The sequence below is a fragment of the Oncorhynchus mykiss genome, chromosome 21 (genome assembly GCF_013265735.2).
Source record: "Oncorhynchus mykiss isolate Arlee chromosome 21, USDA_OmykA_1.1, whole genome shotgun sequence".
In the NCBI taxonomy this organism is placed as follows: Eukaryota; Metazoa; Chordata; class Actinopteri; order Salmoniformes; family Salmonidae; genus Oncorhynchus; species Oncorhynchus mykiss.
The window spans coordinates 46042020-46069770 of record NC_048585.1 but is presented as its reverse complement, the minus strand read 5'-3'; the positions used below and the strand labels follow the sequence as shown (position 1 = coordinate 46069770).

The window sequence follows — 27751 nt, the reverse complement described above, 5'->3', positions numbered from 1 at the left end:
CTTCCTGGTTGGATTTTTCCTCAGGTGTTTGCCTGCCATATGAGTTATGTTATACTCACAAACATCATTCACACAGTTTTAGAAACTGAGTGTTTTCTATCCAAATCTACTATAAATATGCAAATCTTGGCTTCTGGGCCTGAGTAGCAGACAGTTTACTCTGGGCACCTTATTCATCCAAGCTACTCAATACTGCCCCCAGCCTAAAGAAGTTAAACACTGTTTCCCATGCTTGTTCAAGAACCATGAACAATTAAATGAACATGCACCTGTGGAACGGTCGTTAAGACACTAACAGACGGTAGGCAATTAAGTTGCCTTAGGCATGCTGCAAGGAGGCATGAGGACTGCAGATGTGGCCATGGCAATAAATTGCAATAAATTGCAATGTCTGTACTGTGAGACGCCTAAGACAGCGCTACAGGGAGACAGGATGGACAGCTGATCGTCCTCATAGTGGCAGACCACGTGTAACAACACCTGCACAGGATCGGTACATCTGAACATCACACCTGCGGGACAGGTACAGGATGGCAACATCAACCACCCGAGTCACACCAGGAATGCACAATCCCTCCATCAGGGCTCAGACTGTCTACCAGACATCACCGGCAACAATATTGTCTATGGGCAGAAACCCACCGTCGCTGGACCAGACTGGACTGGCAAAAAGTCGTCTTCACTGACGAGTTGCGGTTTTGTCTCACCAGGGGTGATGGTTGGAGTCGCGTTTATCGTCGAAGGAATGAGCGTTCCACCGAGGCCTGTACTCTGGAGCGGGATCGATTTGGAGGTGGAGGGTCCGTCATTGTCTGGGGCGGTGTGTCACAGCATCATCGGACTGGGCTTGTTGTCATTGCAGGCAATCTCAACACTGTGCGTTACATCCACCTCCCTCATGTGGTACCCTTCCTGCAGGCTCATCCTGACATGACCCTCTAGCATGACAACACCACCAGCCATACTACTTGTTCTGTGCGTGATTTCCTGCAAGACAGGAATATCAGTGTTCTGCCATGGTCAGCGAAGAGCTCGGATCTCAATCCCATTGAGCACATCTGAGATCTGTTGGAGCGGAGGGTGAGGGCTAGGGCCATTCCCCCAAGAAATGTCCGGGAACTTGCAGGTGCCTTGGTGGAAGAGATGGGTAACATCTCACAGCAAGAACTAGTCTGGTGCAGTCCATGAAGAGGAGATGCACTGCAGTACTTAATGCAGCTGGTGGCCACACCAGATACTGACTGTTACATTTGATTTTAACACCCCCTTTTGTTCAGGGACATATTGTTCCATTTCTGTTAGTCACATGTCTGTTGAACTTGTTCAGTTTATGTCTCAGTTGTTGAATATTATGTTCATACAAATATTTACATATGTTAAATTTGCTGAAAATAAACGCAGTTGACAGTGAGAGGGCGTTTATTTTTTTTTGCTGAGTTCATATGGTAAATTATATCCTGATATATGGATTTTTTTCACTCCTCCATCACTAATATCAGGTTCACTCACTGACAGTTAAGAAATTATTCTCTGACACAGACAGGGATGGGCAAAATTTAAAAATACAATTCCAAAATACCATGAAGATGAATGTATCAAGATAAACTACAAAACACTTTTTTGAAGTGTATTTAATCAAAATACATTTGCAAGTAGCTGGCCGAACAGCAAGAACATTCTCAGTAATGGCAACCGAAACGTTTTACTTGCTATGGCTGTGATATGTTGTTGTTTATCTAGTTCAGGTATTCCCAAACTGGGGTACATGCAATGCCGTTGGGGGTACGCCAAATGTGATCCAATTATTTTAATTTTTTTGTACTTTCTTTTCACATTTTCCAACAGTACATTTATATTTTCCAATGGGGCTATCTATACATTTGGTTGAAGTTTTTTTTCTCTTGCCGGAGTAGCCTCGTTTCACTGTCAAAAATCAAATTCAACCATCTAGTGTTCAGGGAAATAACAACCCAAAGTCAAATACAGGTAGCCTAGTCAAATAAATAACATCCAATCACATTAACCGTTACTCTCTCACGGGAAACCTTCACTCTTGCACAGACATTTAGAAACGAAACATGACAATTTGAACAATAAGCCACGGGAGTTTTTTGAGCGAGAATAAAGACTATTTTCAAGTAGTTAAACATGTATAAAAGCAACCGATACCATTAATAAGAAGGGGCTAGAAGAGTCTTGTATGGTGAGCTACCGAGTGGCAAGGACAGGGAAGCCACATACTATTGTGGAGGACTTAATTCTTTCTGCTGCTGGGGATGTGGCTGGAACAATGCTGGGGGAAAAGGCCCAAAAAACGATACAGACAATGTCTTCATCAAACAACGCTGTTTAACGATGCATCAGTGGACATGGCAGGAGATGTTTTGAAACAATTACTGCTTCGCTTACAAGCCAGTGAATTCAATGCGTTACAGCTGGATGAGTCAACAGACGTGGCGGGCCTGGCACAGCTCCTGGTATATGTCCGTTACTTTTATGTGGTGTCAATTAAGGAAGACATCCTCTTCTGCAATCCACTGAAAACTAGGACAACATGAGGATATTTTTAAAGTACTGGACAGCTTTGTGACATCAAATTAACTTGGGTGGTCAAGATGTTTTGGTGTCTGTACTGATGGCACAAAAGCCATGACAGGGAGACATAGTGGAGTGGTAATGCGCGTGCAAGCAGTTGCTCCCGATGCCACTTGGGTACACTGCAGCATCCACCGAGAGGTGCCAATGGAATTGGGTGTGTACTTAGTCCCCTCCTCTATTCCCTGTTCACCCACGACTGTGTGGCCAAACACGACTCCAACACTATCATTCAGTTTGCTGACGACACACCAGTGGTGGGCCTGATCATCGACAACGATGAGACGGCCTATAGGGAGGAGGTCAGAGAACTGGCAGTGTGGTGCCAGGACAACAACCTCTCCCTCAATGTGAGCAAGACAAATGAGCTGATGTTGGACTACAGGAAAAGGTGGGCCGAACAGGCCCCCATTTAACATCAACGGGGCTGTAGTGGAGCTGGTTGAAAGTTTCAAGTTCCTTGGTGTCCACATTACCAACAAACTATCATGGTCCAAACATAGCAAGACTGCTGTGAAGAGGGCACGACAAAACCTTTTCCCCCTCAGGAGACTGAAAAGATTTGGCATGGGCCCCCAGATCCTCAAAAGGTTCTACAGCTACCCCATCGAGAGCATCCTGACCGTAAGGCGCTACAGAGGGTAGTGCGAATGGCCCAGTACATCACTGGGGCCAAGCTTCCTGTCATCCAGGTCCTACAGGTGAAATCGGAAATTTACATACACCTTAGCCAAATACATTTCAACTCCGTTTTTTACAATTCCTGACATTTAATCCTAGTAAAAATTGCCTGTCAGTTAGGATCACCACTTAATTTTAAGAATGTGAAATGTCAGAATAATAGAGAGAATTATTTATTTCAGCTTTTATTTCTTTCATCACATTCCCAGTGGGTCAGAAGTTTTACTGTAGGACCCATTTTACTGTGGATGTACATGCTTTTGTACCTGTTTCCTGCAGCATCTTCACAAGGACCTTTGCTGTTGTTCTGGGATTGATTTGCACTTTTTGGCACCAAAGTACGTCCATCTCTAGGAGACAGAACGCGTCTCCTTCCTGAGCGGTATGACGGCTGCGTGGTCCCATGGTATTTATACTTGCGTACTATTGTTTGTACAGATGAACGTGATACCTTCAGGAAATTGCTCCCAAGGATGAACCAGACTTGTGGAGGTTTTCAATTTTCTGAGGTCTTGGCTGATTTCTTTTGATTTTCCCATGATGTCAAGCAAAGAGGCACTGATTTTGAAGGTAGGCCTTGAAATGCATCCACAGGTACACATCCATTTGACTCAAAGTATGTCAATTAGCCTATCAGACGCTTCTAAAGCCATGACATCATTTTCTTGGATTTTCCAAGCTGTTTAAAGGCACAGTCAACTTAGTGTTTGTAAACTTCTGACCCACTGGAATTGTGATACAGTGAAATAATCTGTCTGTAAACAATTGTTTGAAAAATGTCTTGTGTCATGCACAAAGTAGATGTCCTAACCGACTTGCCAAAACTATAGTTTGTTAACAAGATATTTGTGGAGTGGTTGAAAAACGAGTTTTAATGACTCGATAAGTGTATGTAAACTTCCGACTTCAACTGTATATAATAGGCGGTGTCAGAGGAAAGCCCATAAAATTGTCAGAGACTCCAGTCACCCAATTTATAGACGCTTTTCTCTGCTACTGCACGGCAAGCGGCACTGGAGCGCCAAGTCTAGGACCAACAGGCTCCTCAACAATTTCTACCCTCAAGCCATTAGACTGCTGAACAATTCATAAAAATCACCACCGGACAATTTACATTGACCCCCCCCCCCCCCCCCCCCCCACTGTACATTGCTGCTACTCTCTGTTTGTTTGTTACCTATGCATAGTCTCGTCGCCCCCACCTACATGTACAGATTACCTCAGCTAGCCTGTACCCCTGCACACTGACTCGGTACCGGTGACCCTGTATAAAGCCTTGTTATTGTTACTTTTTATTATTACTTTTTATTTTAGCCTACTTGGTAGATATGTTCTTCTTCTTGAACTGCACTGTTGGTTAAGGGCTTGTCAGTAAGCATTTCACGGTAAAGTCTACACTGTTTGGTTAAGGGCTTGTAAGTAAGCATTTCACGGTAAAGTCTACACTGTTGGTTAAGGGCTTGTAAGTAAGCATTTCACGGTAAAGTCTACACTGTTGGTTAAGGGCTTGTAAGTAAGCATTTCACGGTAAAGTCTACACTTGTTGTATTAGACGCATGTAGCAAATAAAGTTTGATTCCATTTTTTGATTTGAATACCTGACCACTTGAAAGATGTTTTGGACACTACAGTGAAAATAGTCAACTTTGTTAAAGCAAGGCCCCTGAACTCTTGTGCATTTTCTGCACTATGCAATGATATGGACAGCGATCATGTAACGCTTTTACAACATACAGAAGTGCGCTGGTTATCAAGGGGCAAAGTATTGACACGTTTTTTTTTTAATTGAGAGACGAGCTTAACGTTTTCTTTATGGACCATCATTTCACTTGTCTGACCGCTGGCATGATGACAAATTTCTCACACGACTGGCCTATCTGGGTGATGTTTTTTCTCACCTGAATGATCTGAATCTAGGATTACAGGAACTCTCCGCAACTATATTCAATGTGCGTCATTATTGTATGATTCTTTTTGTGTGCAATTGAACTCAAGCTTACGGACAATGTCAAATGTGATATAGCAAAGCACCTGATTGAGCTGGGTGCACAAATTCTCAGCTACTTTACCGAAACGGATGACACAAACAACTGGATTCGTTATGCCTTTCATGCCCTGCCTCCAGTCCACTTGCCGATATCTGAACAAGAGAGACTCATCGAAATTGCAACAAGCGGTTCTGTGAAAATGTAATTTAATCAGAAGCCACTGCCAGATTTCAGAATTGGGCTGCGCTCAGAGTATCCTGCCTTGGAAAATCGCACTGTTAAGACACTGATGCCCTTTGCAACCACATACCTATGTGAGAGTGGATTCTCGCCCCTCACTAGCATGAAAAATAAATGCAGCACAGACTGTGTGGGAAAATGATTTAAGACTGAGACTCTCTCCAATACAACCCAACATTGCAGAGTTATGTGCATCATTTCAAGCACACCCTTCTCATTAACCTGTGGTGAGTTATTCACAATTTTCGATGAACAAATAGGTTTTATATGTAAGATGGTTAAATAAAGAGCAAAATTATTGTTATATTATTATTTGTGCCCTGGTCCAACATTTGAGAGTGCGTTGACCCAGGTGCTAGAGGGTGTACTCAGCTGGAGGTTGAATGTTTGAAGGGGTACGGGACTATAAAAAGTTTGGGATCCACTGATCTAGTTGAATGCACTGACTGTAAGTCACTCTGGATAAGAGTGTCTGCTAAATGAGCAATATATGTGAAATGAACATACCAAAATGAATACTGGGTATTATTATTATTATTATTGGCCTCATTTTGGGGTCTAGGTGGGATACAGCTTTACCTACTTTTCCTAAACCTGCTACGAAAACTCAATTTTGACAAAAGCTGTATCTCTTCTAGACAAAACCTTGTTTCTGGGCGGAGCTCATTAGAATAATACTCAGAATACTTTGCAGTTATCCATTTTTACACAAACATTTATATTTAGTTAATTTAGCAGACACTCTTATCACACCACAGTGCCATCAGACTTCTGATACCAATGTAGGGTGAAAGGGGGCCACAAAATGGTGGACCTCATATAAAAAATGGTATAGAAAAGTGTTTTTGTATTTAGAAAATACAAAATACAGCTGTAGTAACAAAATAATTTCTAAGTGTGTACTTCAGTGTAATGTAATACAAATGACAAAATACTGAGAAATAATTTAAATACATATTTCAAATATATAAATGTAATTCATGTAATCTCTACACAAACACACACACACACACACGTTCTCACACTGTCTGCCAGTCTTGTTGATTCTAATGAGGAGGTATAATGACTCAGTAGGCAAGTCATGTTTTGACTGCTCTTCTGCTTTATTCAAATGCACTGGGGAACACACACACAGTGTTATGGCAACATGTCACTTGGCAGTCAAACCAGTCAATGGGGCACCGGACCATGCCCAAGACAAGAGGGAGAAATAGTGTGTGTGTTCCTCAAATCAAAGTTGTTGGATGGTAATACACTCTCTGGTTGCTGTGTTTATATACACAGTACAGTCACACACGTGTTTGGGGCTCCTCAATGAGAAAGGCTCAGATTGATCTGGAAGCCAATCAAATCACAGGAAGAAGAGATCGGCGAAAAGCCTCTCGCCTAATGCCCAAAGTCCTCCGCCAGCCTCAAGTCTACTTTCTTGGCAGTACACCCACACACGCTCTCCTTTTCTCTTCCTCTCTCACCACTTTTACTCTCTCTCCCTCTTTCTCCCTCCCTCTCTCTTATTTTCTTCTTATCATGTTCTGTGGATTAAGGAGTTCCGCCGGGGGTGTGTGTATACTAGTACAGTATATAGTTCCTTGATGGTTGTGGCCGCCTGCCAGGAACGTTGTGGAACAGTTTTACAGTAGTACAGAGCAGTGATTGTCTGCTTGGGTTTGTGTGTGTGTGTGTGTGTGTGTGTGTGTGTGTGTTTGTGTGAGCAAGTGCGCTGTGGTGTGTGTGTGTGCTCGTAGTACAGGCTCAGGGGGTCATTGAGTCCATGGAGCACTTCTCTATACACTCTCAATGACACACACCCTCTTTCAGGCATTTCCTGTCTTTCTTTTTCACACTCTTTGTTTTTGGCATTTTGTTTGTTTGTTTCATCTATGCTCCGGCTTTCTTGCATTCTCTCCCTCTTCTCTACCACTCTCTCTGTTTTTGCATCCTCTCCTCTTGCTCTAATCAATCTCTCTCTTTCTCCGTTGAACGCGTTCTCCTCGTTGCCTTCTCTCTTTTTATTTTTTATTTTATTTCACCTTTATAGGCCAGTTGAGAACAAGTTCTCATTTACAACTGCGACCTTGCCAAGATAAAGCAAAGCAGTGTGACAAAAACAACAACACAGAGTTACACATAAACAAACGTACAGTCAATAACACAATAGAAAAATCTATGTACAGTGTGTGCAAATCTAGAAGAGTAGGGAGGTAGGCAATAAGTAGTCCCTAGCGACTAAAATAATTATCATTTGCATTAATACTGGAGTGATAGATGTGCAGATGATGAATGTGCAAGTAGAGATACTGGGGTGCAAAAGAGCAAGAGTGTAAGTAATAATGTGGGAATGAGGTAGTCGGTGTGCTATTTACAGATTGGCTGTTTACAGGTACAGTGATCAGTAAACTGCTCTGACATCTGATGCTTGAAGTTAGTGAGGGAGATATGAGATTCCAGCTTCCTGCTTCCAGTCATTGGAAGCAGATAACTGGAAGGAAAGGCGGCCAAAGGAAGATTTTTGGCTTTGGGGATGACCAGTGCAATATACCTGCTGTGGCGCGTGCTACGGGTGGGTGTTGCTATGGTGATCAGTGAGCTGAGATAAGGCGGGGCTTTACCTAGCAAAAACGTATAGACGACCTGGAGACAGTGGGTTTGGCTGCAGATATGTAGTGAGGACCAGCCAACGAGCGCATACAGGTCGCAGTGGTGGGTAGTATATGGGGCTTTGGTGATAAAATGGATGGTACTGTGATAGACTACAACCAGTTTGCTGAGTAGAGCGTTGGAGGCTATTTTGTAAATAACATCACCAAAGTCAAGGATCGGTAGGATAGTCAGTTTTACGAGGGTATGTTTGGCGGCATGAGTGAAGGAAGCTTTGTTGCGAAATAGGAAACGGATTCTAAATTTAATTTTGGATTGGAGATGCTTAATGCGAGTCTGGAAGGAGAGTTTACAGTCTAATCAGACACCTAGGTATTTGTAGTTGTCCACATATTTTAGGTCAGAACCGTCCAGAGTAGTGATGCTTGTCGGGCGGGCGGGTGCGTGCAGCAATCGGTTGAAGAGCATGCACTTTGTTTTACTAGCATTTAAAAGCAGTTGGAGGCCACGGAAAGAGTGTTGTATGGCGTTGAAGCTCATTTGGAGGTTTGTTAGCAGAGTTTCCAAAGAAGGGCCAGATGTATACAGAATGGTGTCGTCTGCATAGAGGTGGATCACCAGCAGCCAGAGCAACATCATTGATATATATACAGAGAAAAGAGTCGGCCCGAGAATTGAACCCTGTGGCACCCCCATAGAGAGTGCCAGAGGTCTGGACAACAGGCCCTCCGATTTGACACACTGAACTCTGAGAAGTAGTTGGTGAACCAGGCGAGGCAGGCATTTGAGAAGCCAAGGCTATTGAGTCTGCCGATAAGAATGCGGTGATTGACAGAGTCGAAAGCCTTGGCCAAGTCGATGAAGACGGCTCCCTTTTCCCCTTCAGTTTTGCAACACCTCCTTCGCTTACTCCTCCTGTTCTCCCGGTGTTGAGTAACTGTTGTCATCAGTACTAATGCTAACCCCAGTGTTCTAGGAGTTACCGTCCCTAGCCCGGCCTCTCTCTCACTGGATTTGTCTGTAAAGAGCTTAACACCGGTGGGCATTTGACAACACTGCTAATGATAATGAGAAGTTCTCACTCAGGGAGGGGAGACTTGTGTGTGCGTGTGTCACAGGCTGGGGTCAATGCTGAGGCAGAGGGTCTCATGGGTCGGTGGGAGAGATAGAAGTGTAAAGGGCACGTAGGGGTCAGGGGTTATAGTGCATGTAGAGGATCAACCCAGAGTGAGAGAGAGAGGGGATGTGGTGTTAGACTGAGTTGAAGGGTCAGGTTAGTGATATTGGATTTGAGGACGACTCACTGACTGCACATACACACACACACAGGCCTATCTTTGTGTAGATCTCGGCGTACACACTGATTATCTCACACACACACACACACTCTGAGACCCCCCCCCCTCAGGGCAAACAAAGACTGGTTAAATCATGTAGAGAGGAGAACAATGTGTGCTCCAACTAGAGATAGTTGAATGATGTCACCAATGTGTCAGCGAGGGCAGGCAGAGAGAGGTAATGGACAGCGAGAGTGAAGATGTTTGTTCTGTCCCCCATTATGCTGCCTGGAAATGGTCGTTAACCTTCAAGGTTTCTGCCACTGAAACAGAAATAAAGGTCTCCTGCAGAAATGTCATGGACACTCTGAGGAGTGTGTCACCATGGAGGCTGTATTTTGTGTATGACTCAATATGTTGTCACAGAAATGCCACAGAGGATAGTGTGTGTGTAGCTGAAAGCGTTTATTTGTGTGCATCTGTGTCTGCATCTCTGCAGGGCTTAAGCCTATCTTTATTGGTATGTGTACTGCTTTAATATGTGTGTTTGTCAATTATGTACATCTGTCTCTCTACCATTTTGAAAACGTCCCATCCCTTCCCATTCGGTTTGTGATGCTCAGTGAGCCAGCATCAGTAATTAGCATCCGTCACACAATGTTCTCCCCACCGAAGCATGTAGGACCTAATCTTCGGTGCATTAGGCCTTATAAAAGGATTGACTCACACTCCAGGGATGGGGAGGAAATGGGCACTATACCCCCCCCCCCCCCCCCCATTAACACTGGCTTGGTGTGTGTGTGTGTGTGTGTGTGTGTGTGTGGAGGGCTGGCTTACGTCAACAAATGAGTGGAGCGAGGGATGACAGATCAGGAACCCACGTGCCCTCCCTGGCTTTGTCGTTCTTTTTTTCATTTCATATACATTTTTCCTTTACCTAGCCTAGTGGGCTGGAGTGGCGGGGTTAGGCGTGTGTGTGGTCATGGAGTGATCACATGTTTTTGTAGTGAGGTCAACTGCAGATAAATTGAAAAGGATTTTAGAGTACAAATGAATATAAATCATATTACGAACCAAAACACACGTCAAGCGCCACTGCTGTGCGTCATGTCAGGGCTAATTTACATATGTAGTGGTGACTGTGCACCCAGGAGTCGGGCAGAGTGGTAACATTTGCATTATGCATGACTGTGTGTTTGTGTTGTTGAGTGTTGTTGGTTGAGATTGTGTGTGTTTTGTAAAGGGAGAATGTTGTGTGTTTTGTGTGTGTGTGGTCTGTGAAACGTGTGTGTGTGTGTGTGTGTGTGTGTTGGGGGCATAACCTCCTGGGGTGGTTAAAAACAGCAGCGGTGCAGTGACATGCTTTATGACTAGCTTTCACCACAGACAGCTTCTGTTACCCTGCTGTCCAGCATGACCACTGGATCCTACTGCTCTCCCTTACACACACGCACGCACACTCTCAGACCTATTTCCACCCATACGTAAAACATTTCTGAACGCTTGACTGTAAGTCACTTTGGATAAAAGCATCTGCTAAATGCCATATATATATAATTGATGTATTATATATTTAACCAGCAACACTACCGCCTCAGCACATACACACACGCACACACACACACACAGCCCCATACAGTGTTCAGTCTCTGCCTTGTCTATGCTGTTCAGACCAGGTTATCTGTTCACCACAGAACTCCAAAAAATAACATTTTATTAGGATGAGGAGAGCAAAAACCCACACTGTAAATCTACCAACCTACGTCCATGAGAGGGAGTGATGGAATGAGAGAGAGATGGAGGGAGGGAGGATAGTGAGGGGTCTAGGAAAGAAGAAGATTCTTTCTGGCTTCTCTTTCTTTTTCCACTGGTGGTGAAAAGGGAAGGAGGGAAGGGACCCTACGGGATCGGCCAGCATTCCCCATGCTCATACATAAATATTTGCGGTGCCATGTTGGGCCATGCGTGGCTGTCACCCACACACACATACACACTCGTCCACATACACACATACACGCTCACAAACTCTTACTCTTAGATACTCTCACACACACACACAGACAGTCTCCCCGTGCGTCCTGCTTCACAGAAGTGCGCTTATCTGAATAAAGGTACTAAGGTTACACATGGTAACTCTAAACGCCTCAGGGGGAGGAAGGAGGGAAGGGTTTGGAGGACGGACTGTGAGGGGGACTGGATTGATGGGACACCACTTACAACTCTATTAATGATTACACAATTTACCAGGAGATCTCAGGATGGGGGTATGGACTGGCGACATGGACACAGTGACACACACACACACACACACGTTTCTCCCTCCTAAGTCATGGGACAATGTTTCTTAATAATAAAGCTTGGTCAGCAGTTTGTTCTCTCTTTGTCGAAATTTCCCAAAAAGTTTGTCAATCAATCCTTTTGGGGTTCTAGACTAGTAGCCAAAAGCTCTGACTTTGCAAAATGCAGATCAAGTGAAACAAAGAAACGGGATGTGAAATAGCCTTTGAGATGGAAGTTTTTTTTTTTTTACCCTCCCCTAACCTCTAACCTTAACCACTCTGCGAGTACACACAAAACTGACCCAAGATCAGTGTCTGGACTCGAGAACCAAAACCTTATTTACTCGACATAGAGCGATTCCACCCCTAAACGGTGCAGAATAGCATTGAATGTTAGCAACAGAGGAGGCGTATAGACTATCTTGTCTTGTGTTCTACTTCAGAAGGGTGAATGAAGTACAGCTTTTTCTGGGAAGGGTATTAGGAAGAACTACAGCAGAGTTGCCGGAGGGCTAGAGCCCGTGCTGCCTTGCCTCTCCTTTATGGTAGTAAATCACCTCTCTGAACTGAACAGTGTTTATTCTGGAACTTTCTCAGAACACTTTGGCAGAAAAGTGGCAGAACTGGTAGAGCGACGGAACAGAGAGGGGGGGAAGAGGGGCTGAGTCAGCAAATGGGCTGGTTGGGGGGGTGTACGGTGTGCGTGGGTGTTATATATAATTATTTAGCAGAATGTTCCCTCCTATAATTTCAATTTCTGTGGATAAATTAAATCACTGTACGATGTATGTCCAAACTGTTGAACATAGGGAATAGATAAAGCAATACTTGAGCCCGGAACTCATGCCCTACAACACAGTTATCCAATGCTAATTTGCATTATGGAACGAACATTCGCGTGTAGCCTACTGCCTTGTGTGCATTGCTGAGGTTATAATGTAAAGAAATAATAGTTGATCAACATTTTATGCTAAACGTTCTAATCTGTTGCATGAGCCTCGTTGCCATTTAACGTTTTTTGGCGATGTAGCCTAGGCCTACTTGTTGTATGAATTGGTTATCTGTCGTCCCACAACTGTCCCAGAGTCTGTCTGGAATAGGCTATTTCTTTCCACACAGAACAACAAGCTGACCAATAGAATAGGTCAACTCTTCTACTATGGGGATAGTAGATTAACGTAGGCTAGTGATTTTTGCTGTTTGTTACTCATCTCATTGGCTGAGGAAAAGTCAATGTGGGCAGTTATTCTAACATAGGCGGCACATGAGTTTCAAGCTTGGGAAAGCAATTTTCACCATAAAAAATGCACCTTTATGATAAAGCATTCCTTGCATCCTCTCATTTGCAGACTTATGTAAAATAGCCTAACTTATTTCTAAGTTGATGATTAGATTGGATAGTCATAATTTAGGATAATAATATAGCTTAACTCAATCACTGTTTGCAAAAAAAGACTGTTCAATGCGGAACGTAGTGGCCTAGGCGTAGGCCTAGGCTATATCAAATAGACTAAATTCATTCTCCTTCTGTTGCGCAGGAAAATGTTGACCTTTTTTTATAAATGCATTTCATGCAATTCTACTACACTTTATATGACTGGAGACATTAGCAGAGTCTTTCTTAATATAAGAAAAATGACAGGGGAGCCTACTCTGCTGACACGGACAAACCGATCAATAAAAACGACGTCTGATCCATATATTAGGCCTACGAAAGGGGAGACACAAATACAGTATAACGTCCAGCTAACCTGGAGGTGGAAATGATATGTCCAAAAACAAACAAAAGTGGCACAGATTCACTACATTGAACAACAGAAATCAAAAGGAAGTTTGTTCGGAAGAGTCTGTCCTATATCTGAGAGATATAAGAAAGATTAGGAAGCATGTATTTAACCGCTTATTTTCTACTAAGCTACAGTGCATTCGGAAAGTATTCAGACCCCTTGACTTTATCCACATTTTCTTAGGTTAGTCTTACTCTAAAATGGATCCACACACAATACCTCATAAAGACAAAGTGAAAACAGGTTTTTAGAAATTTAGCTGATTTTTTTTTTAATTAAAAAATAGAATACTGAAATGTCACATTTACATAAGTATTCAGACCCTTGACTGTTGAAGCACCTTTTGCAGCGATTACAGCCTTGAGTCTTCTTCGGTATGACGCTACAAGTTTTGCACACCTGTATTTGGGGAGTTTCTCCCATTCTTCTCTGCAGATCCTCTCAAGCTCTGCCAGGTTGGATGGGGAGTGTCGCTGCACAGATATTTTCAGGTCTGTCCAGATATGTTAGATCAGGTTCAAGTCCAGGCTCTGGCTGAGCCACTCAAGGACATTCAGAGACTTGTACCGAAGCCACTACTGCGTTGTATTGGCTGTGTGCTTAGCGTTGTTGTCCTGTTGGAAGGTGAACCTTCGTCACATTCTGAGGTCCTGAACACTGAGCAGGTTTTCACCAAGGATCTCTCTGTGCTTTGCTCCATTCATCTTTCCCTCGATCCTGACTGGTCTCGCAGTCCCTGATGCTGAAAAACATCCCCACAGCATGATGCTGCCACCACCATGCTTCACCGTAGGGGTGGTGCCAGGTTTCTTCCAGACGTGATGCTTGGCATTCAGGCCAAAGAGTTTAATCTTGGTTTCATCAGACCAGAGAATCTTGTTTGTCATGGGCTGAGAGTCCTTTAACTCCAAGTGGCCTGTCATGTGCCTTTTACTGAGGAGTGGCTTCCGTCTTGCCACTCTACCATAAAGGCCTGATTGGTGGAGTGCTGCAGAGATGGTTGTCCTTCTTGAAGGTTCTCCCATCTCTATAGAGGAACTCTGGAGCTTTGTCAGAGTGACCATCGGGTTCTTGGTCACCTCCCTGACCAAGGCCCTTCTCTCAGGATTGCTCAGTTAGACCAGGCAGCCAGCTCTAGGAAGAGTCTTGGTGATTCCAATCTTCTACCATTGAAGAATGATGGAGGCGACTGTGTTCTTGTGGTTCTAAAATCCTGCAGAAATGTTTTTGTACCCTTCCCCAGATCTATGCCTCCACACAATCCTGTCTCAGAGCTCTACGAACAATTCCTTTGGTCTCATGGCTTGTTTTTTTTTTTTTTTGCTCTGGCATGCACTGTCAACTGTGGGACCTGATGTAGACAGGTGTGTGCCTTTCCGAATCATGTGCAATCAATTGAATTTACCACCAAGGATGATCCATGGGAACTGGATGCACCTGAGCTCAATTTTGAGTCTCATTGCAAAGGGTTTGAATACTTATGTAAATATCTGTATTTCTGTTTAGTTTTTTTTATACATTATACATTTTATACATTATACATTATACATTTATACATTATACATTTTATACAAACAATTTAATAACCTGTTTTCGCTTTGCTATTATGGAGAATTGTGTGTAGATTGGTTGAAACATAACAACATGTGGAAAAAGTCAAGGGGTCTGAATACTTTTGATACTTTTTGAATGCACTGTATATGGATTTTTTTTAATTTTTGTCATTCCATTTTACTATTTTATTTTGAATTTTAACACCCCTTGAAGTATTAAAAAATATATATATATTTGATGAAAATATGTTTTGGCCTTACTGCTATTAGCCCACACAAACATATTTAATAATATGTTCACTACATGGAACAACAGATAGTCCCCCCCAAAAAAATCTAAAGAACATTTTTTTCTGAAGTGTCTGTCCTAAATGTTTTTTGTTGTTGTTGTTTTTCAACGTATATTTAACCCTGTATTTTTGGCACTAAACAGTCGCCATATATACAAAACAAATAATTTGTGGAATTTCTTTCCTTAATGCGTTTTGAACAAATCGGTTGTGTTGTGACAAGGTAGGGGTGGTATACAGAACATAGCCCTATTTGGTAAAATACCAAGTCCATATTATGGCAAGAACAGCTCGAAATTAGCAAAAAGAAACAACAGTCCATTACTTTAAGACCGCCTTTCTTAAAGTATCATCACCTGTTAATGGTGGGTCGTGACGTGTCAGTGTACATTTTATAATTGTTAGATGCATTACTGGAATTGATTTGGCCAAGTGCATCTGCGCTCTGTTCAGTGCGCTACCTGTTTATTAATAAGCAGCAGTCTCTGCTCAGTTTGGCAGCTGCGCGAGTGTGAGAGGGAGATGCCCGCGTTCTTCGCGGTTTACCGGATCTTTCAGTTTTCTTGAAGATCACTCCGCGACACACGCTGCAGCGCTGTTGTTCAGGCAGGAGATGACGCGCTGTCAGCCACTGACTTGTCATTCCCACTCGCCATCATTCACTGTTGTCATCCAATGGACTCATGCTAGCCACAAGTTCTGACCGCATTGTCATGAAACGCACATACAGCGATGAGTTTCTCTCTCTTTCATACGAATTTAGAACGAGGAGCGCCCACAATGTGTTTTGTGTGTGGAAGTGCTTAGTAATGAGACTCGCATAACGAACAAATTAATAAATCGACACATCCTGACCAAACATCCACAGCATGATGGTAAACCCAGGGAGTTCTTTCAGAACAGGGCAGAATGCTTCCGAAAACAGTGCCTCGACAGTGGAAAAGTAAGTCAGCTAGCATGGCATTGTTGTCATTTTATAACAGGTGATGGATGATAAGCAGTAATAAGGGCGTACTAACTCTCGTAGTAGTAGATGTGAGTTTCTCTTTCAAACAATCCCCTGGCCTTGTACACAGCTAATAGCTAACATTCGCCAAAGCGAGCTAGCTACTGATAGTGCAACCCTAAGTAACAGTACAGATGAAGATTACATTATTGTTGAAAATGAGTCTATGTTGGAACTGTTGCTGTTAAAATACAATAATAATTGTTATTCTTAACTGGAATAAACCGATTGAAGCAAGATGCTTTTTGAGGCAAACACACTCACACAGTTCTGGGTTGCTCATCTACAGCAGGAAGCAGTCGCCTGCCTGGCTGAGAAAGCAGTAGATGTTCTGGTCCAGTTTGGCACCACATACCTATGCGAGTCAGGGTTCTTAACTCTGACATACTTAAAGAACAAGTACAGAAACAGTTTCAAGGCTGAGCATGACCTCAATGTTGTACTGTCAAAAACAGCCCAGAATAGACCTGCTCTCATTAGGACTGTGGTTGTTTTCTGGTCTACAGATGTGATCATTCAGTTTATTCCAGTTCAGAATCAAAAATATGTATTGTATTTAACAGCAACAGTTCCAACCTAGACTTTCTTTCAACAATAATTTCTACAATAAGATGTACAGTAGGCTTGATAATTGTTGTATCTTTACTGTTACTTAGTGCAACCCTATCAAAAAGCCTGTGTGTGTTCTGTTATTCGTCTGTGTGATGTGATCAATCCGTTTATTCCAGTTCAGAATGAAAATTATGTATTGTATTTTAACAGCAACAGTTCCAACCTAGACAGATATGTAAGAGTGTATTTAATAGGGGAAAATAAACATTAATACATATTTACATGGATATTTAATTTCATTGTTTGTTTTTGTCTATATTGCATTTGTTTTAGGCATAAGGGCAATGAAATGTACCGATATTTATGTATAGTTGCATATTTTCCTAAGCTTGGGTCCCAGAAAAACACAATTTCTCATTTGGGTCCCAGGCTGAAAAAGTTTAAGAACCCTTGCTTTAAAAGATATGAAGGTAAATCTGGAAAATGTAAAGAACTTTGAAAGTTTCTTTAAGAGCAGTCTTTAAAATCATCAAGCGCTATGGTGAAACTGGCTGTCATGAGGACCGCCACAGGAAAGACCCAGAGTTACTTCTGCTGCAGAGGATAAGTTCATTAGAGTTGACTGCACCTCCGATTGCAGCCCTAATAACTGCTTCACAGAGTTCAAGTAACAGACACATCTCATCATCAACTGTTCAGAGGAGACTACGTGAATCAGGCCATTGTCGATTTGCTGTAAATAAACCACTACTAAAGGACACCAAAAAGAAGAAGAGACTTGCTTGGGCCAAGAAACATGAGCAATGGACATTAGACCAATGAAAATCGGTCTGATGAATCCAAATTTGAGATTTTTGGTTCAACCGCTGTGGCTTTGTGAGACGTGGCTTTGTGAGAGTAGGTAAACAGATGATCTCCGCATGTGTGGTTCCCAACGTGAAGCATGGAGGAGGAGTAATGGTGTGGGGGTGCTTTGCTGGTGACATCTTCAGTAATTTATTTAGAATTCAAGGCACACTTAACCAGCATTTATCTATATCGTCGAAATCAGGATGATCCATACTTCTTCTAAAAAATGTATACCAATTTATTGAACTTACAAGCAACAAATGATCAAATCATTATGGTAGGAGACGCAAGTATAAACACCATGGGACCACGCAGCCGTCATACCGCTCAGATAGCAGATGTTTAAAGTTGGTGAGGGAGGTAAGTCTCCAACTTCAGCTATTTTTGCAATTCGTTCCAGTCACAGGCAGCAGAGAACTGGAAGGAAAGGCGGCCAAATGAGGTGTTGGATTTAGGGATGATCAGTGAGATACACCTGCTGGAGCGCGTGCTACGGGTGGGTGTTGCCATCGTGACCAGTGAACTGCGATCAGGCGGAGCTTTACCTAGCATGGACTTGTAGATGACCTGGAGCCAGTGGGTCTGGCGACGAATATGTAGCGAGGGCCAGCCGATTAGAGCATACAGGTCGCAGTGGTGGGTGGTATAAGGTGCTTTAGTAACAAAACGGATGGCACTGTGATAAACTGCATCCAGTTTGCTGAGTAGAGTATTGGAAGCGATTTTGTATATGACTTCGCCGAAGTCGAGGATCGGTAGGATAGTCAGTTTTACTAGGGTAAGTTTGGCGGCGTGAGTGAAGGAGGCTTTATTGCGGAATAGAAAGCCAACTCTAGATTTGATTTTAGATTGGAGATGTTTGATATGAGTCTGGAAGGAGAGTTTACAGTCTAGCCAGACACCTAGGTACTTATAGATGTCCACATATTCTAGGTCGGAACCATCCAGGGTGGTGATGCTAGTCGGCGTGCGGGTGCAGGCAGCGAACTGTTGAAAAGCATGCATTTGGTTTTACTAGCGTTTAAGAGCAGTTGGAGGCCACGGAAGGAGTGTTGTATGGCATTGAAGCTCGTTTGGAGGTTAGATAGCACAGTGTCCAAGGAAGGGCCAGATGTATACAGAATGGTGTCGTCTGCGTAGAGGTGGATCAGGGAATCGCCCGCAGCAAGAGCAACATCATTGATATATACAGAGAAAAGAGTCGGCCCGAGAATTGAACCCTGTGGCACCCCCATAGACTGCCAGAGGACCGGACAACATGCCCTCCGATTTGACACACTGAACTCTGTCTGCAAAGTAGTTGGTGAACCAGATGAACATCCCAAGACATCAGTCAGGAAGTTAAAGCTTGGTTGCAAATGGGTCTTCCAAATGGTCAATGATCCCAAGCATACCTCCAATGTTGTGGCAAAATGGCTTACGGACAACAAAGTCAAGGTATTGGAGTGGCCATCACAAAGCCCTGACCTCAATCCTATAGAAAATGTGTGGGCAGAACTGAAAAGGCGTGTGCAAGCAAGGATGCCTACAAACCTGACTCAGTTACACCAGCTCTGTCAGGAGGAATGGGCCAAAATTCACCCAACTTATTGTGGGAAGCTTGTGGAAGGCTACCTGAAACATTTGACCTAAGTTAAACAATTTAAAGGCAATGCTACCAAATACTAATTGAGTGTATATAAACGTCTGACCCACTGGGAATGTGATGAAAGAAATAAAAACTTAAATAAATCATTCTCTCTATTATTATTCTGACATTTCACATTTTTTAAATAAAGTGGTGATCCTACCTGATCTAAGACGGGGAATTTTTACTAAGATTAAATGTCATGAATTGTGAAAAACTGAGTTTAAATGTATTTGACTAAGGTGTATGTAAACTTCCGACTTCAACTGTCCATGTAATAGTGCCTGACATGCACACAAACATATACAGATGGCATTGCTGTTATGGTTTTAGTTGTCCTTGATGTCCTTTGTTTTAAATATTTATTTATTATATTTATTTTTATTTTTTATTGTTTGCTTCTTTTTTTCTGTCTTTTTCTTTTTTCTCTTCAGTTCATTCTCTTGGTTGCTGGTGCATGGGGGTGGGTAATGGATTTAATTGTATTTTTTATTTTTCTTCTTGGGGGGGTGGGTGTGGGAGGGGTCTAGAATGGTTGAGGGACAGCTATTGGGGAACTTTGGGGGGGATCTTGGAGGGTTCACGTTTTTTGGCCTGGTGGCACATCTGTCAACGTGCCCTTGAGCAGGGCATTGACCCTGGGTGCTTCTGTGTGTCGCCCTGAATGGGAGTCTGTTGGATGACTGGTATGATGTAGTTGTTGAGCGGTTTCACTGCAAGTGTATTGTATGTTTCGGATATTCAATAAAAAAAACACAAGTAAAAATAAAAAAAAAACAGCAAGGCTACCACAGCATTCTGCAGCGATAGACCTTCCCATCTGGTTTGCGCTTAGTGGGACTATAATTTGTTTTTCAACAAGACAATGACCCAACACACCTCCAGGCTGTGTAAGGGCAAATTGTCCAAGAAGGAGAGTGATGGAGTGCTGCATCAGATGACCTGGCTTCCACAATCACCCGACCTCAACACAACTGAGAAGGTTTGGGATGAGTTGGACTGCAGAGTGAAGGACAAGCAGCCAACAAGTGCTCAGCATATGTGGGAGCTCCTTCAAGACTGTTGGAAAAGCATTCCAGGTGAAGCTGGAATGAGTGTGCAAAGCTGTCATCAAGGCAAAGGGTGGCTACTTGGAAAAATCTGAAATATTTTTATTTAACACTTTTTTGGTTACTACATGATTCCATATGTGTTATTTCATAGTTTGGATGTCTTCACTATTATTCTACAATGTCGAAAATAGTAAAAAATAAACTTTGAATGAGTAGCTGTGTCCCAACTTTTGACTGGTACTGTATATGTTTTCAAAATGCATACTGCTTCCAGCTCACACTGTAAAGTGTGACCCGCTGAAGACTGCCTACCGTTGAACTTGATGCGCTCTTCCTTTTCGCCATTCAATTACCAGTTGAGAAATAGAAGTAGTATCGATTTTTAATTGTGGCCACCAAAATGTTTTAACTCACGATTTCATTTAGAATTGTTGCACAATGACTGTGCTTATAAAGCACATTTCACTCCAGCTGCAATAGGAGCTGTAGCAGCCACTCTCGCGCTGTCTGACTGATGTTCCGCTTAAACTAGGCTCTGTATCTGTATGCTGTGCGTGTGTGATAAATAAGAATCATAACAACTAACAAAATAACTAACAATATGTACACTCAAATTAAAAGTATTCAAATGAAGCATGACTGGTCAAATGTATTTAGATCGACTGGTATTTTCATCAATGAATAGGCTAAAAGGCATTGTTTTGCAATTGGCCGGTGGCAATTTTAATTTATCGTCTTCTCATTTATTTTTTGGGGCCAAAATCCGTCTATTACCGGCAAATGTGATCCACAGCACATACATCTCCCAGATGTCACACGCACACAGAGAGAGAGAGAGAGAGAGAGAGAGAGATCGCCTTACTCTCTCGATCTCTCTCGCTCTGCTCTTTGCACTGATCCCCTCTTCCCTACTGGCTTTCATAACACCCTCTCTTTGCTTGGCAGAGGCCTTCCTATGGTGATGGGCTCTTGGTTAAACAGAATGTTATATAACTTGACAGCTGTGGCTCCTGGGGCATGGAAGTGATTGACGGTGCAAGGGTCAGAGGGGAGAGCGAGTGTATGCGATTTTGTGTGTGTGTGTGTGTGTTAGAGAGATGTGTGCCCACTTGCGCAGTAGCAGTATGTGCTCAGCCAGTGTCAGTCTATTGAGGGACACAACTAAACTAAGTCCAGTGACCCCATCGCAGACAGACAACAACTGACGCAGACAGACAGACACAACTCTGATCAACAGACTAGTGTGTGTCACACACAGAACAAGGCATTGCATCTTATTATCTTATTCATCTTACCTTATCGCAGAGACTGACACACAGACTGACAGATGCTAGGGTGACACACAAATACACTCAAATGAATCTACTTAAAGGCACAGAGGGTGCCTTATCCTTAATAAGCCACTAAAGTGAGCCGTCACAGAACCGGACATTGACAGCCCCAGGCAGACACACACGCATCACATTGACTGCTTCATCCAGTGAGCCATCACTTTGACTGCCCCAGATAGACACATAGACCGACTGACATAGGGACTGATATAGAGAGGGAACATTTTATAGGCCACACATTGGCTGAGATCATAGCCCCATCTGACCTCGGAGTTAGAGCCTACAGAGCGGGACAGTCACGCGTACTCACAGAGGCATCATCACATCGATTAGAGCCCAGAACGGAGAATGACACAAGGAAATGATTGAAATCGATATGTGTGTGTGAGAGAGAGACAGAGAGAGATATTAAAGTAGTTTAGGATAGGAAGTGCTTCCTTTCTGGTTGCGTATGACTGCACTGACGTCAGTAGTTAGGGTTAGGGCAGGGTTTCCCAAACTCGGTTTTGGACCCTGAGGGGTTCTCATTTAGTTTTTTGCCCTAGCACTATACAGCTGATTCAAAAAATCAACTAATCATCAAGCTTTAATAATTTGAATCAGCTGTGTAGTATTAGGGCAAAACGTGCACCCCGTCGGAGTCCTGAGGTCCGAGTTTGGGAAATGGTGGGTTACGGAAAATAGGACTTTGAATGGAAATACGTTTGGTCCCCATGAGGATAGATTAAAAAAATGTGTGTGTTTAGTATGCTCTTATGTGCCATCCATATTTATCCGGTCACTGTCCTCAATGTGTGTGTGTTGGTGTGCCAATGCGTGGGTGTGTGTGCCCACACAAACAATTGTCTGTGAGCGCTTCTGCACCAATGTGTGTGTACCAATGCATGCCCTGTCTCCTCCGGTCTCCCTGGGTCCATTGGGCTGATTGTTTGTGTGGCTCTCTCAGGCTGAGCTGCACTAGCTGCTGCTGTTAGCTGGCACCGTCTGTGCCGGGACGCTAAATATAGCACTGCACCAGGAAGAGAAAGAAGGGGGCGGTGGGGGCACCAAAAATATAGAGGAGGCACTTTTTTTCATCGACAATTAGAGAGCAGGGCTGGGTAATTTAGGAAAAGGAACAAAGGACTCCTTTCTCTCAATCAGTCACCATTCGTCATTACTGTTTTGGTTGATTTGATGTTTCCATCATGCAGCCCGCCCGCAACGTTTCCTCAAAATTAAACTGGCCTTTAATGGTGATGTTAATTACATGATTATTGTTATTATTATAGACCTACAGTACATACTCGTCATGTCTGACCGCTAGGTACCCCTAATAAAGGGACATCGACCAATCGAGAGGAAGACGTATGAGAGTCGTGTTATGGTGTACATTTTCAGTCCTTTTCCTCTCCGTAGCATCAATATCCTCTGTCAATCCGTCAGTACGGCCCTCGAAGGCGTTATCAATCGTACAAGAGGTTCCATAACAAAGACAAGTTTGTGTGTGTGTGAATTTGGAGCTCTCAATGGTTCCATGTTATTGCAATAATGAGGACATTTTCTTAATGACATACTTGCTTTAGTTGTGTAATATGACGGGAAAAGTGTAAATTGACCTAAAACTATATGTGCATGCGCACACACACACACACACACCCTGCAGTGGTGGTTGCCCTCTCTTTCCCCTTATTTTTTTTCCGCTCTTTCCCCAAAATGTTTTCGCTCTTTTCCTCTCCCTCTCTCTTTCTCTCTCGCTCTGTGCGGTCTCACTCGCCTCCCTTCCATCCCTCAGTTGAACTTCTCTGTATATGTAATTAAAGGAACACAATGTTCCCATGTGGATAAGCAGACATAGATATCTTATTGTAGATTTGAAAACAAAGTTTGTGATAATGTGTGGTAGTCAGTAGAAAAATGTAGTAATATTTGGTTAATCTTCATATCATATGCTATTGTTTACTGGTCTTCTAACCCAGCCATATCCTCTCTGTTTTCAGAATGCTGATGTCTTTGCCCTTGCCTTGGAATTATGGGAAATAAATAAGAGATCCTGAAGCTCCTCCTCCTCATCCTTGTGTGACAGCCAATGGGAAGACGGGTTGCACTGGTCACACCTCTGAAGCACTTTGGAAGGACTGATGGAAAACCTTTTATTTTTTTGCTTTCAGTTTATTGGTTGTGATGACCAATGGGGATGCGTGCCAATGATATTCTGAAAACCTATTGGTTGCACTTAGCCTGAGAAGGGAGGACTCTAAGCCAATCAGAGAAGAGTATGAAGACTGACTGCTGACTGGGAGCCAATGATATTTTTCGATCATCAGCTTAAATGGAAACCCAATTAACCAATCAAAAATAAGGATTTAATCTAATGATGGCTGAATATACAAAGTATAAAAACAAAATATATACAAATATATATCTGCTCAAGTGCCTAATTTTTTGATTGTAGACATTCTACAAAGAACTTCAACTTAGCAATGACTAAGGAAGTGAAGAAGTTTCAGTATTTGTGCTTGTTTGAAGTAGCACTATGTTGTGGCAGGTGTAAGAATAATAAGGATAATGATGATGATAAAAATACCAATTAGCTGGCCTTACTGTCTTACTGTGAGAGATGTTGGCAGCATAGCTTCTATTCGCTTTAAGCTCATTGCTTTAAGCTCATGTAACTGACAGATTTCTCCCTATCTCTCTCACTCTCTCTCCCTCAAAATCTCTATCTTTCTCTGCCCATACCTCTCATCCAAGATTGCAGTATTCTAAATCACATACCAACCCGCCCACATACTTTACAAAAAGACAGTCACCCTTCACCGGGAATACTGTCTCTGGCGCTGGACAATATGTATTTAACACACAAAGACAAACACTTGGCACTTGTTGCAGGTAAAGACAGGTGCTCTGTTCCAAAATCTACATTAACATACCACTTGGAATGAAGTGATGTGTTGTGGAATGCATGCATTCTGAGCAGTGGTGAAAAAAGTACTCAATTGTCATATTTGAGTAAAAGTAAAGATACCTTAATAGAAAATGACTGAAGTAAAAATGAAAGTCACCAGGTAAAATACTACTTGAGTAAAGGTCAAAGTATTTGATTTTAAATATACTTGCGTATCAAAAGTAAATGGATTTGCTAAAATGTACTTAAGTATTAAGTATCAAAAGTAAAAGTATAAACAATTTAAAATTCCTTAAATTACGCAAACCAGACGGCACAATTTTTTTTAATTTTTACGTATTGGCGGATAGTCAGAGGCACACACTCAGACATCATTTACAAACAAAGGCAGTATTGATGACCAGGGATGTTCTCTTGATAAGTGTCAAAATGTAATTACTTTTGAGTACTTTTGGGTGTCAGAGAAAATGTATGGAGTAACAAGTACATTATTTTATTTAGGAATGTAGTGAAGTAAAAGTCTGCAAAAATATAAATAGTAAAGTACAGATACCCCAAAAGTAGTATTTTTACTTAAGTACTTTACACCACTGAGAGGTGTAAATGGACTCCTGTGGATGTTGGAACATAGCCATTCAAAATAGGGGTAAAATGAGCTCAACCACTCAACATACCCCATTCTCCTCTACCTGGGTTGGTCAGATTATTATAGCATTGTGCTAGGTATATGGTAAATCCCTCAGCATTGTGCTAGGTAGATGGTAAATCCCTCAGCATTGTGCTAGGTAGATGGTAAATCCCTCAGCATTGTGCTAGGTAGATGGTAAATCCCTCAGCATTGTGCTAGGTAGATGGTAAATCCCTCAGCATTGTGCTAGGTATATGGTAAATCCCTCAGCATTGTGCTAGGTAGATGGTAAATCCCTCAGCATTGTGCTAGGTAGATGGTAAACCCCTCAGCATTGTGCTAGGTAGATGGTAAACCCCTCAGCATTGTGCTAGGTAGATGGTAAATCCCTCAGCATTGTGCTAGGTAGATGGTAAATCCCTCAGCATTGTGCTAGCTAGGTGGTAAATGGATAGTGTTGCTGATCACAGCTCAGATATAGGAATGACATTAATATCCTACTCAATCCAATTATCAGATAAAACGTTAGCATCTATTATCTCAAGACAGTTGCAGGTATTTTCATCCCCATCGTGTCAGGAGCCTGTTAAGCGATAGGATGGTAGAGTATAGTGTCCATAGAGATAACGGAGGCGCTGACATTAGCTGTGCTAACTATAGCCCTTGCTAAAGTCGTCTTGTCTAACATCTGGATTTGATAACATGGGCCTTGCTAGCTGCGGGGAACATGCTAACTTCAGCCTAGTTAGCAAAGTATTTTGTTAGGGGGCATAGATGGCCACAACCCTCTTTTCTGTTTCTCATTCTCCCTTTTTCTCTTTCTTTTTGTCTCTTACTTTAAACTCTTTCTGCTACTTTAAACTCTTTCTGCTATGCATTAGCACTAAAGTGCCTGTCTGTATGTCTGTCAGTCTGTTCCTTTCTTCCCCTTTAGCACTATCAGGGCTATCCTCTCAAAATATATATAGTCTATTTTGATGTATATTTTTCTTTTAGCGTATGTACAATATTGTGTAACCTCAAGGTACCCTTCCCTTATTGAGGTTTCAATTATGATGTTCAAGGATGTAGTGACCCATGAAATGACTTGACCAATTGCCCCTGACTTCATCACGTGTTTGTATTGGGTTGGTGCTGGAAAATGTAGGCCCCGAGGAGGACCCCATTGAGGACCTCGTCTATGGATGGCCGTATTAGTGCCAAAACAAAAATACGCTGTGACTCTTTCCGACAATACATTAAAAAGCTACAGTAGCTGCTTTGAATAGCTACTATGAGCTCTCAAGTTCTGACGTTTTATATTTTTCTTGGTTGTTAAATGCTATTATAAACTTGCCTGCTCTCTTGTTGTTTTCTTTACTGCCGTAAAAACAAAAAACCTGTCTTGGATGCTTTGAGACATCTTGCCTCATAGTTTGCCTCTGGGACACTTATGAAATTGTACTAAATTATCAATACTTACTGTAAGTTGCCAATATGAGCAATCACAGAAAGAGAAAAATAGGGTGGGGGGGGGGACACCTTTAAACAGAACGAAATGTGTTTGTCCATTTCACTACCACCACATTTGTATATGGGCTGGCTGTCTTATGCACTTCCTTCTCATTTGAGTCACGTTACTTTTGGTAGCATAACAAAGCGGCTTCATTGCTACCAGATTGGGATCTGTGGTCAGGACAATTGGCCATAATGGTTTCCGATGCAGAGGTGGGGTTAGGAAAGTAGTTTGACTCCAACCTCACTGTGCCGGGTTTGTTTCTGTTTACTGCATGGCACAAAGAGGCAGCAACGCACACACACACACACACACATTAAACACAAACAGTGTTTTGGAAATGTTATATTTTTCTCATAATGACTCAACAATCTTCCAAATTAAAGCCAGATCCTAGGTTCCAGTAATATGGAGAAAAACACACAAAAACAAACTTAGTGCAAGAGTTCATTCTGAAATCAAAGTTAAATCCAACACTTTATGGCCTCAAAAGTGGACAATGCCCATGAGCTCATTCGCTGTTAAGGTCTAGATGACAAACTTGAATTTTGGAGTGAAGTGTCACTTTAATTCTTAGTGAAGCAAGGTACTTGGAGGCAAGAGTGTCATGTCTCCATTTAACATACCTACAGCGGCAACCCGTCATTCAGGGCAGTTGGGGCAGAGCCCCACCTGTTTTAGCCCCACCTGTTAAGCTAAAAAAATCTATACTTTTTTAGTTTTATCTGTTTTGCATGTTATTTTGGCATTAGTACATGTCACATCAGTTTGCAAACAATGTAAAAGAAAAATCATTGAGTTAATAAAGCTGCATAAAAACATGGTCTCTTTTTTGCTTTCTTGAGTAAGGCAGCTCCAAAATGCAGGTGTTTCTGCCTAGCTCAGTGCTTTCTGTGGTGGTGTGGCAGCGAGTGGAAAATACGAAGCGTAGGAGTTGGTAATGTTCTCTAGTTGCACCGTGATTGGCTCAGTGTTCTGTTACTCATGGGGACACTATGTCGCCGCAAAATCTACAGCGAAAGCTCGAAAATTCAAG

General features: G+C 42.5%; 1 protein-coding gene across 2 annotated transcripts in view; it reads left to right on the top strand.

Moving 5' to 3' along the window:
- LOC110500592 (insulin receptor substrate 1-B) overlaps positions 1-27534 on the top strand; it is an 82792-nt gene extending 55258 nt beyond the window's left edge. Inside the window, exons 4-5 of one of the 2 annotated variants that reach the window (XR_005038620.1) lie at positions 23685-25625; positions 25657-27534. Coding sequence is in view for 1 of the 2 variants with exons in the window: in XM_021578010.2 (XP_021433685.2) it covers positions 23685-23692 (8 nt within the window). In the remaining variant the exon portion in view is untranslated. Of the gene's footprint in view, positions 1-23684 lie in introns of both variants that reach the window. The other variant, XM_021578010.2, reaches the window with a different exon arrangement.
- Positions 27535-27751: the final 217 nt, after the last annotated feature.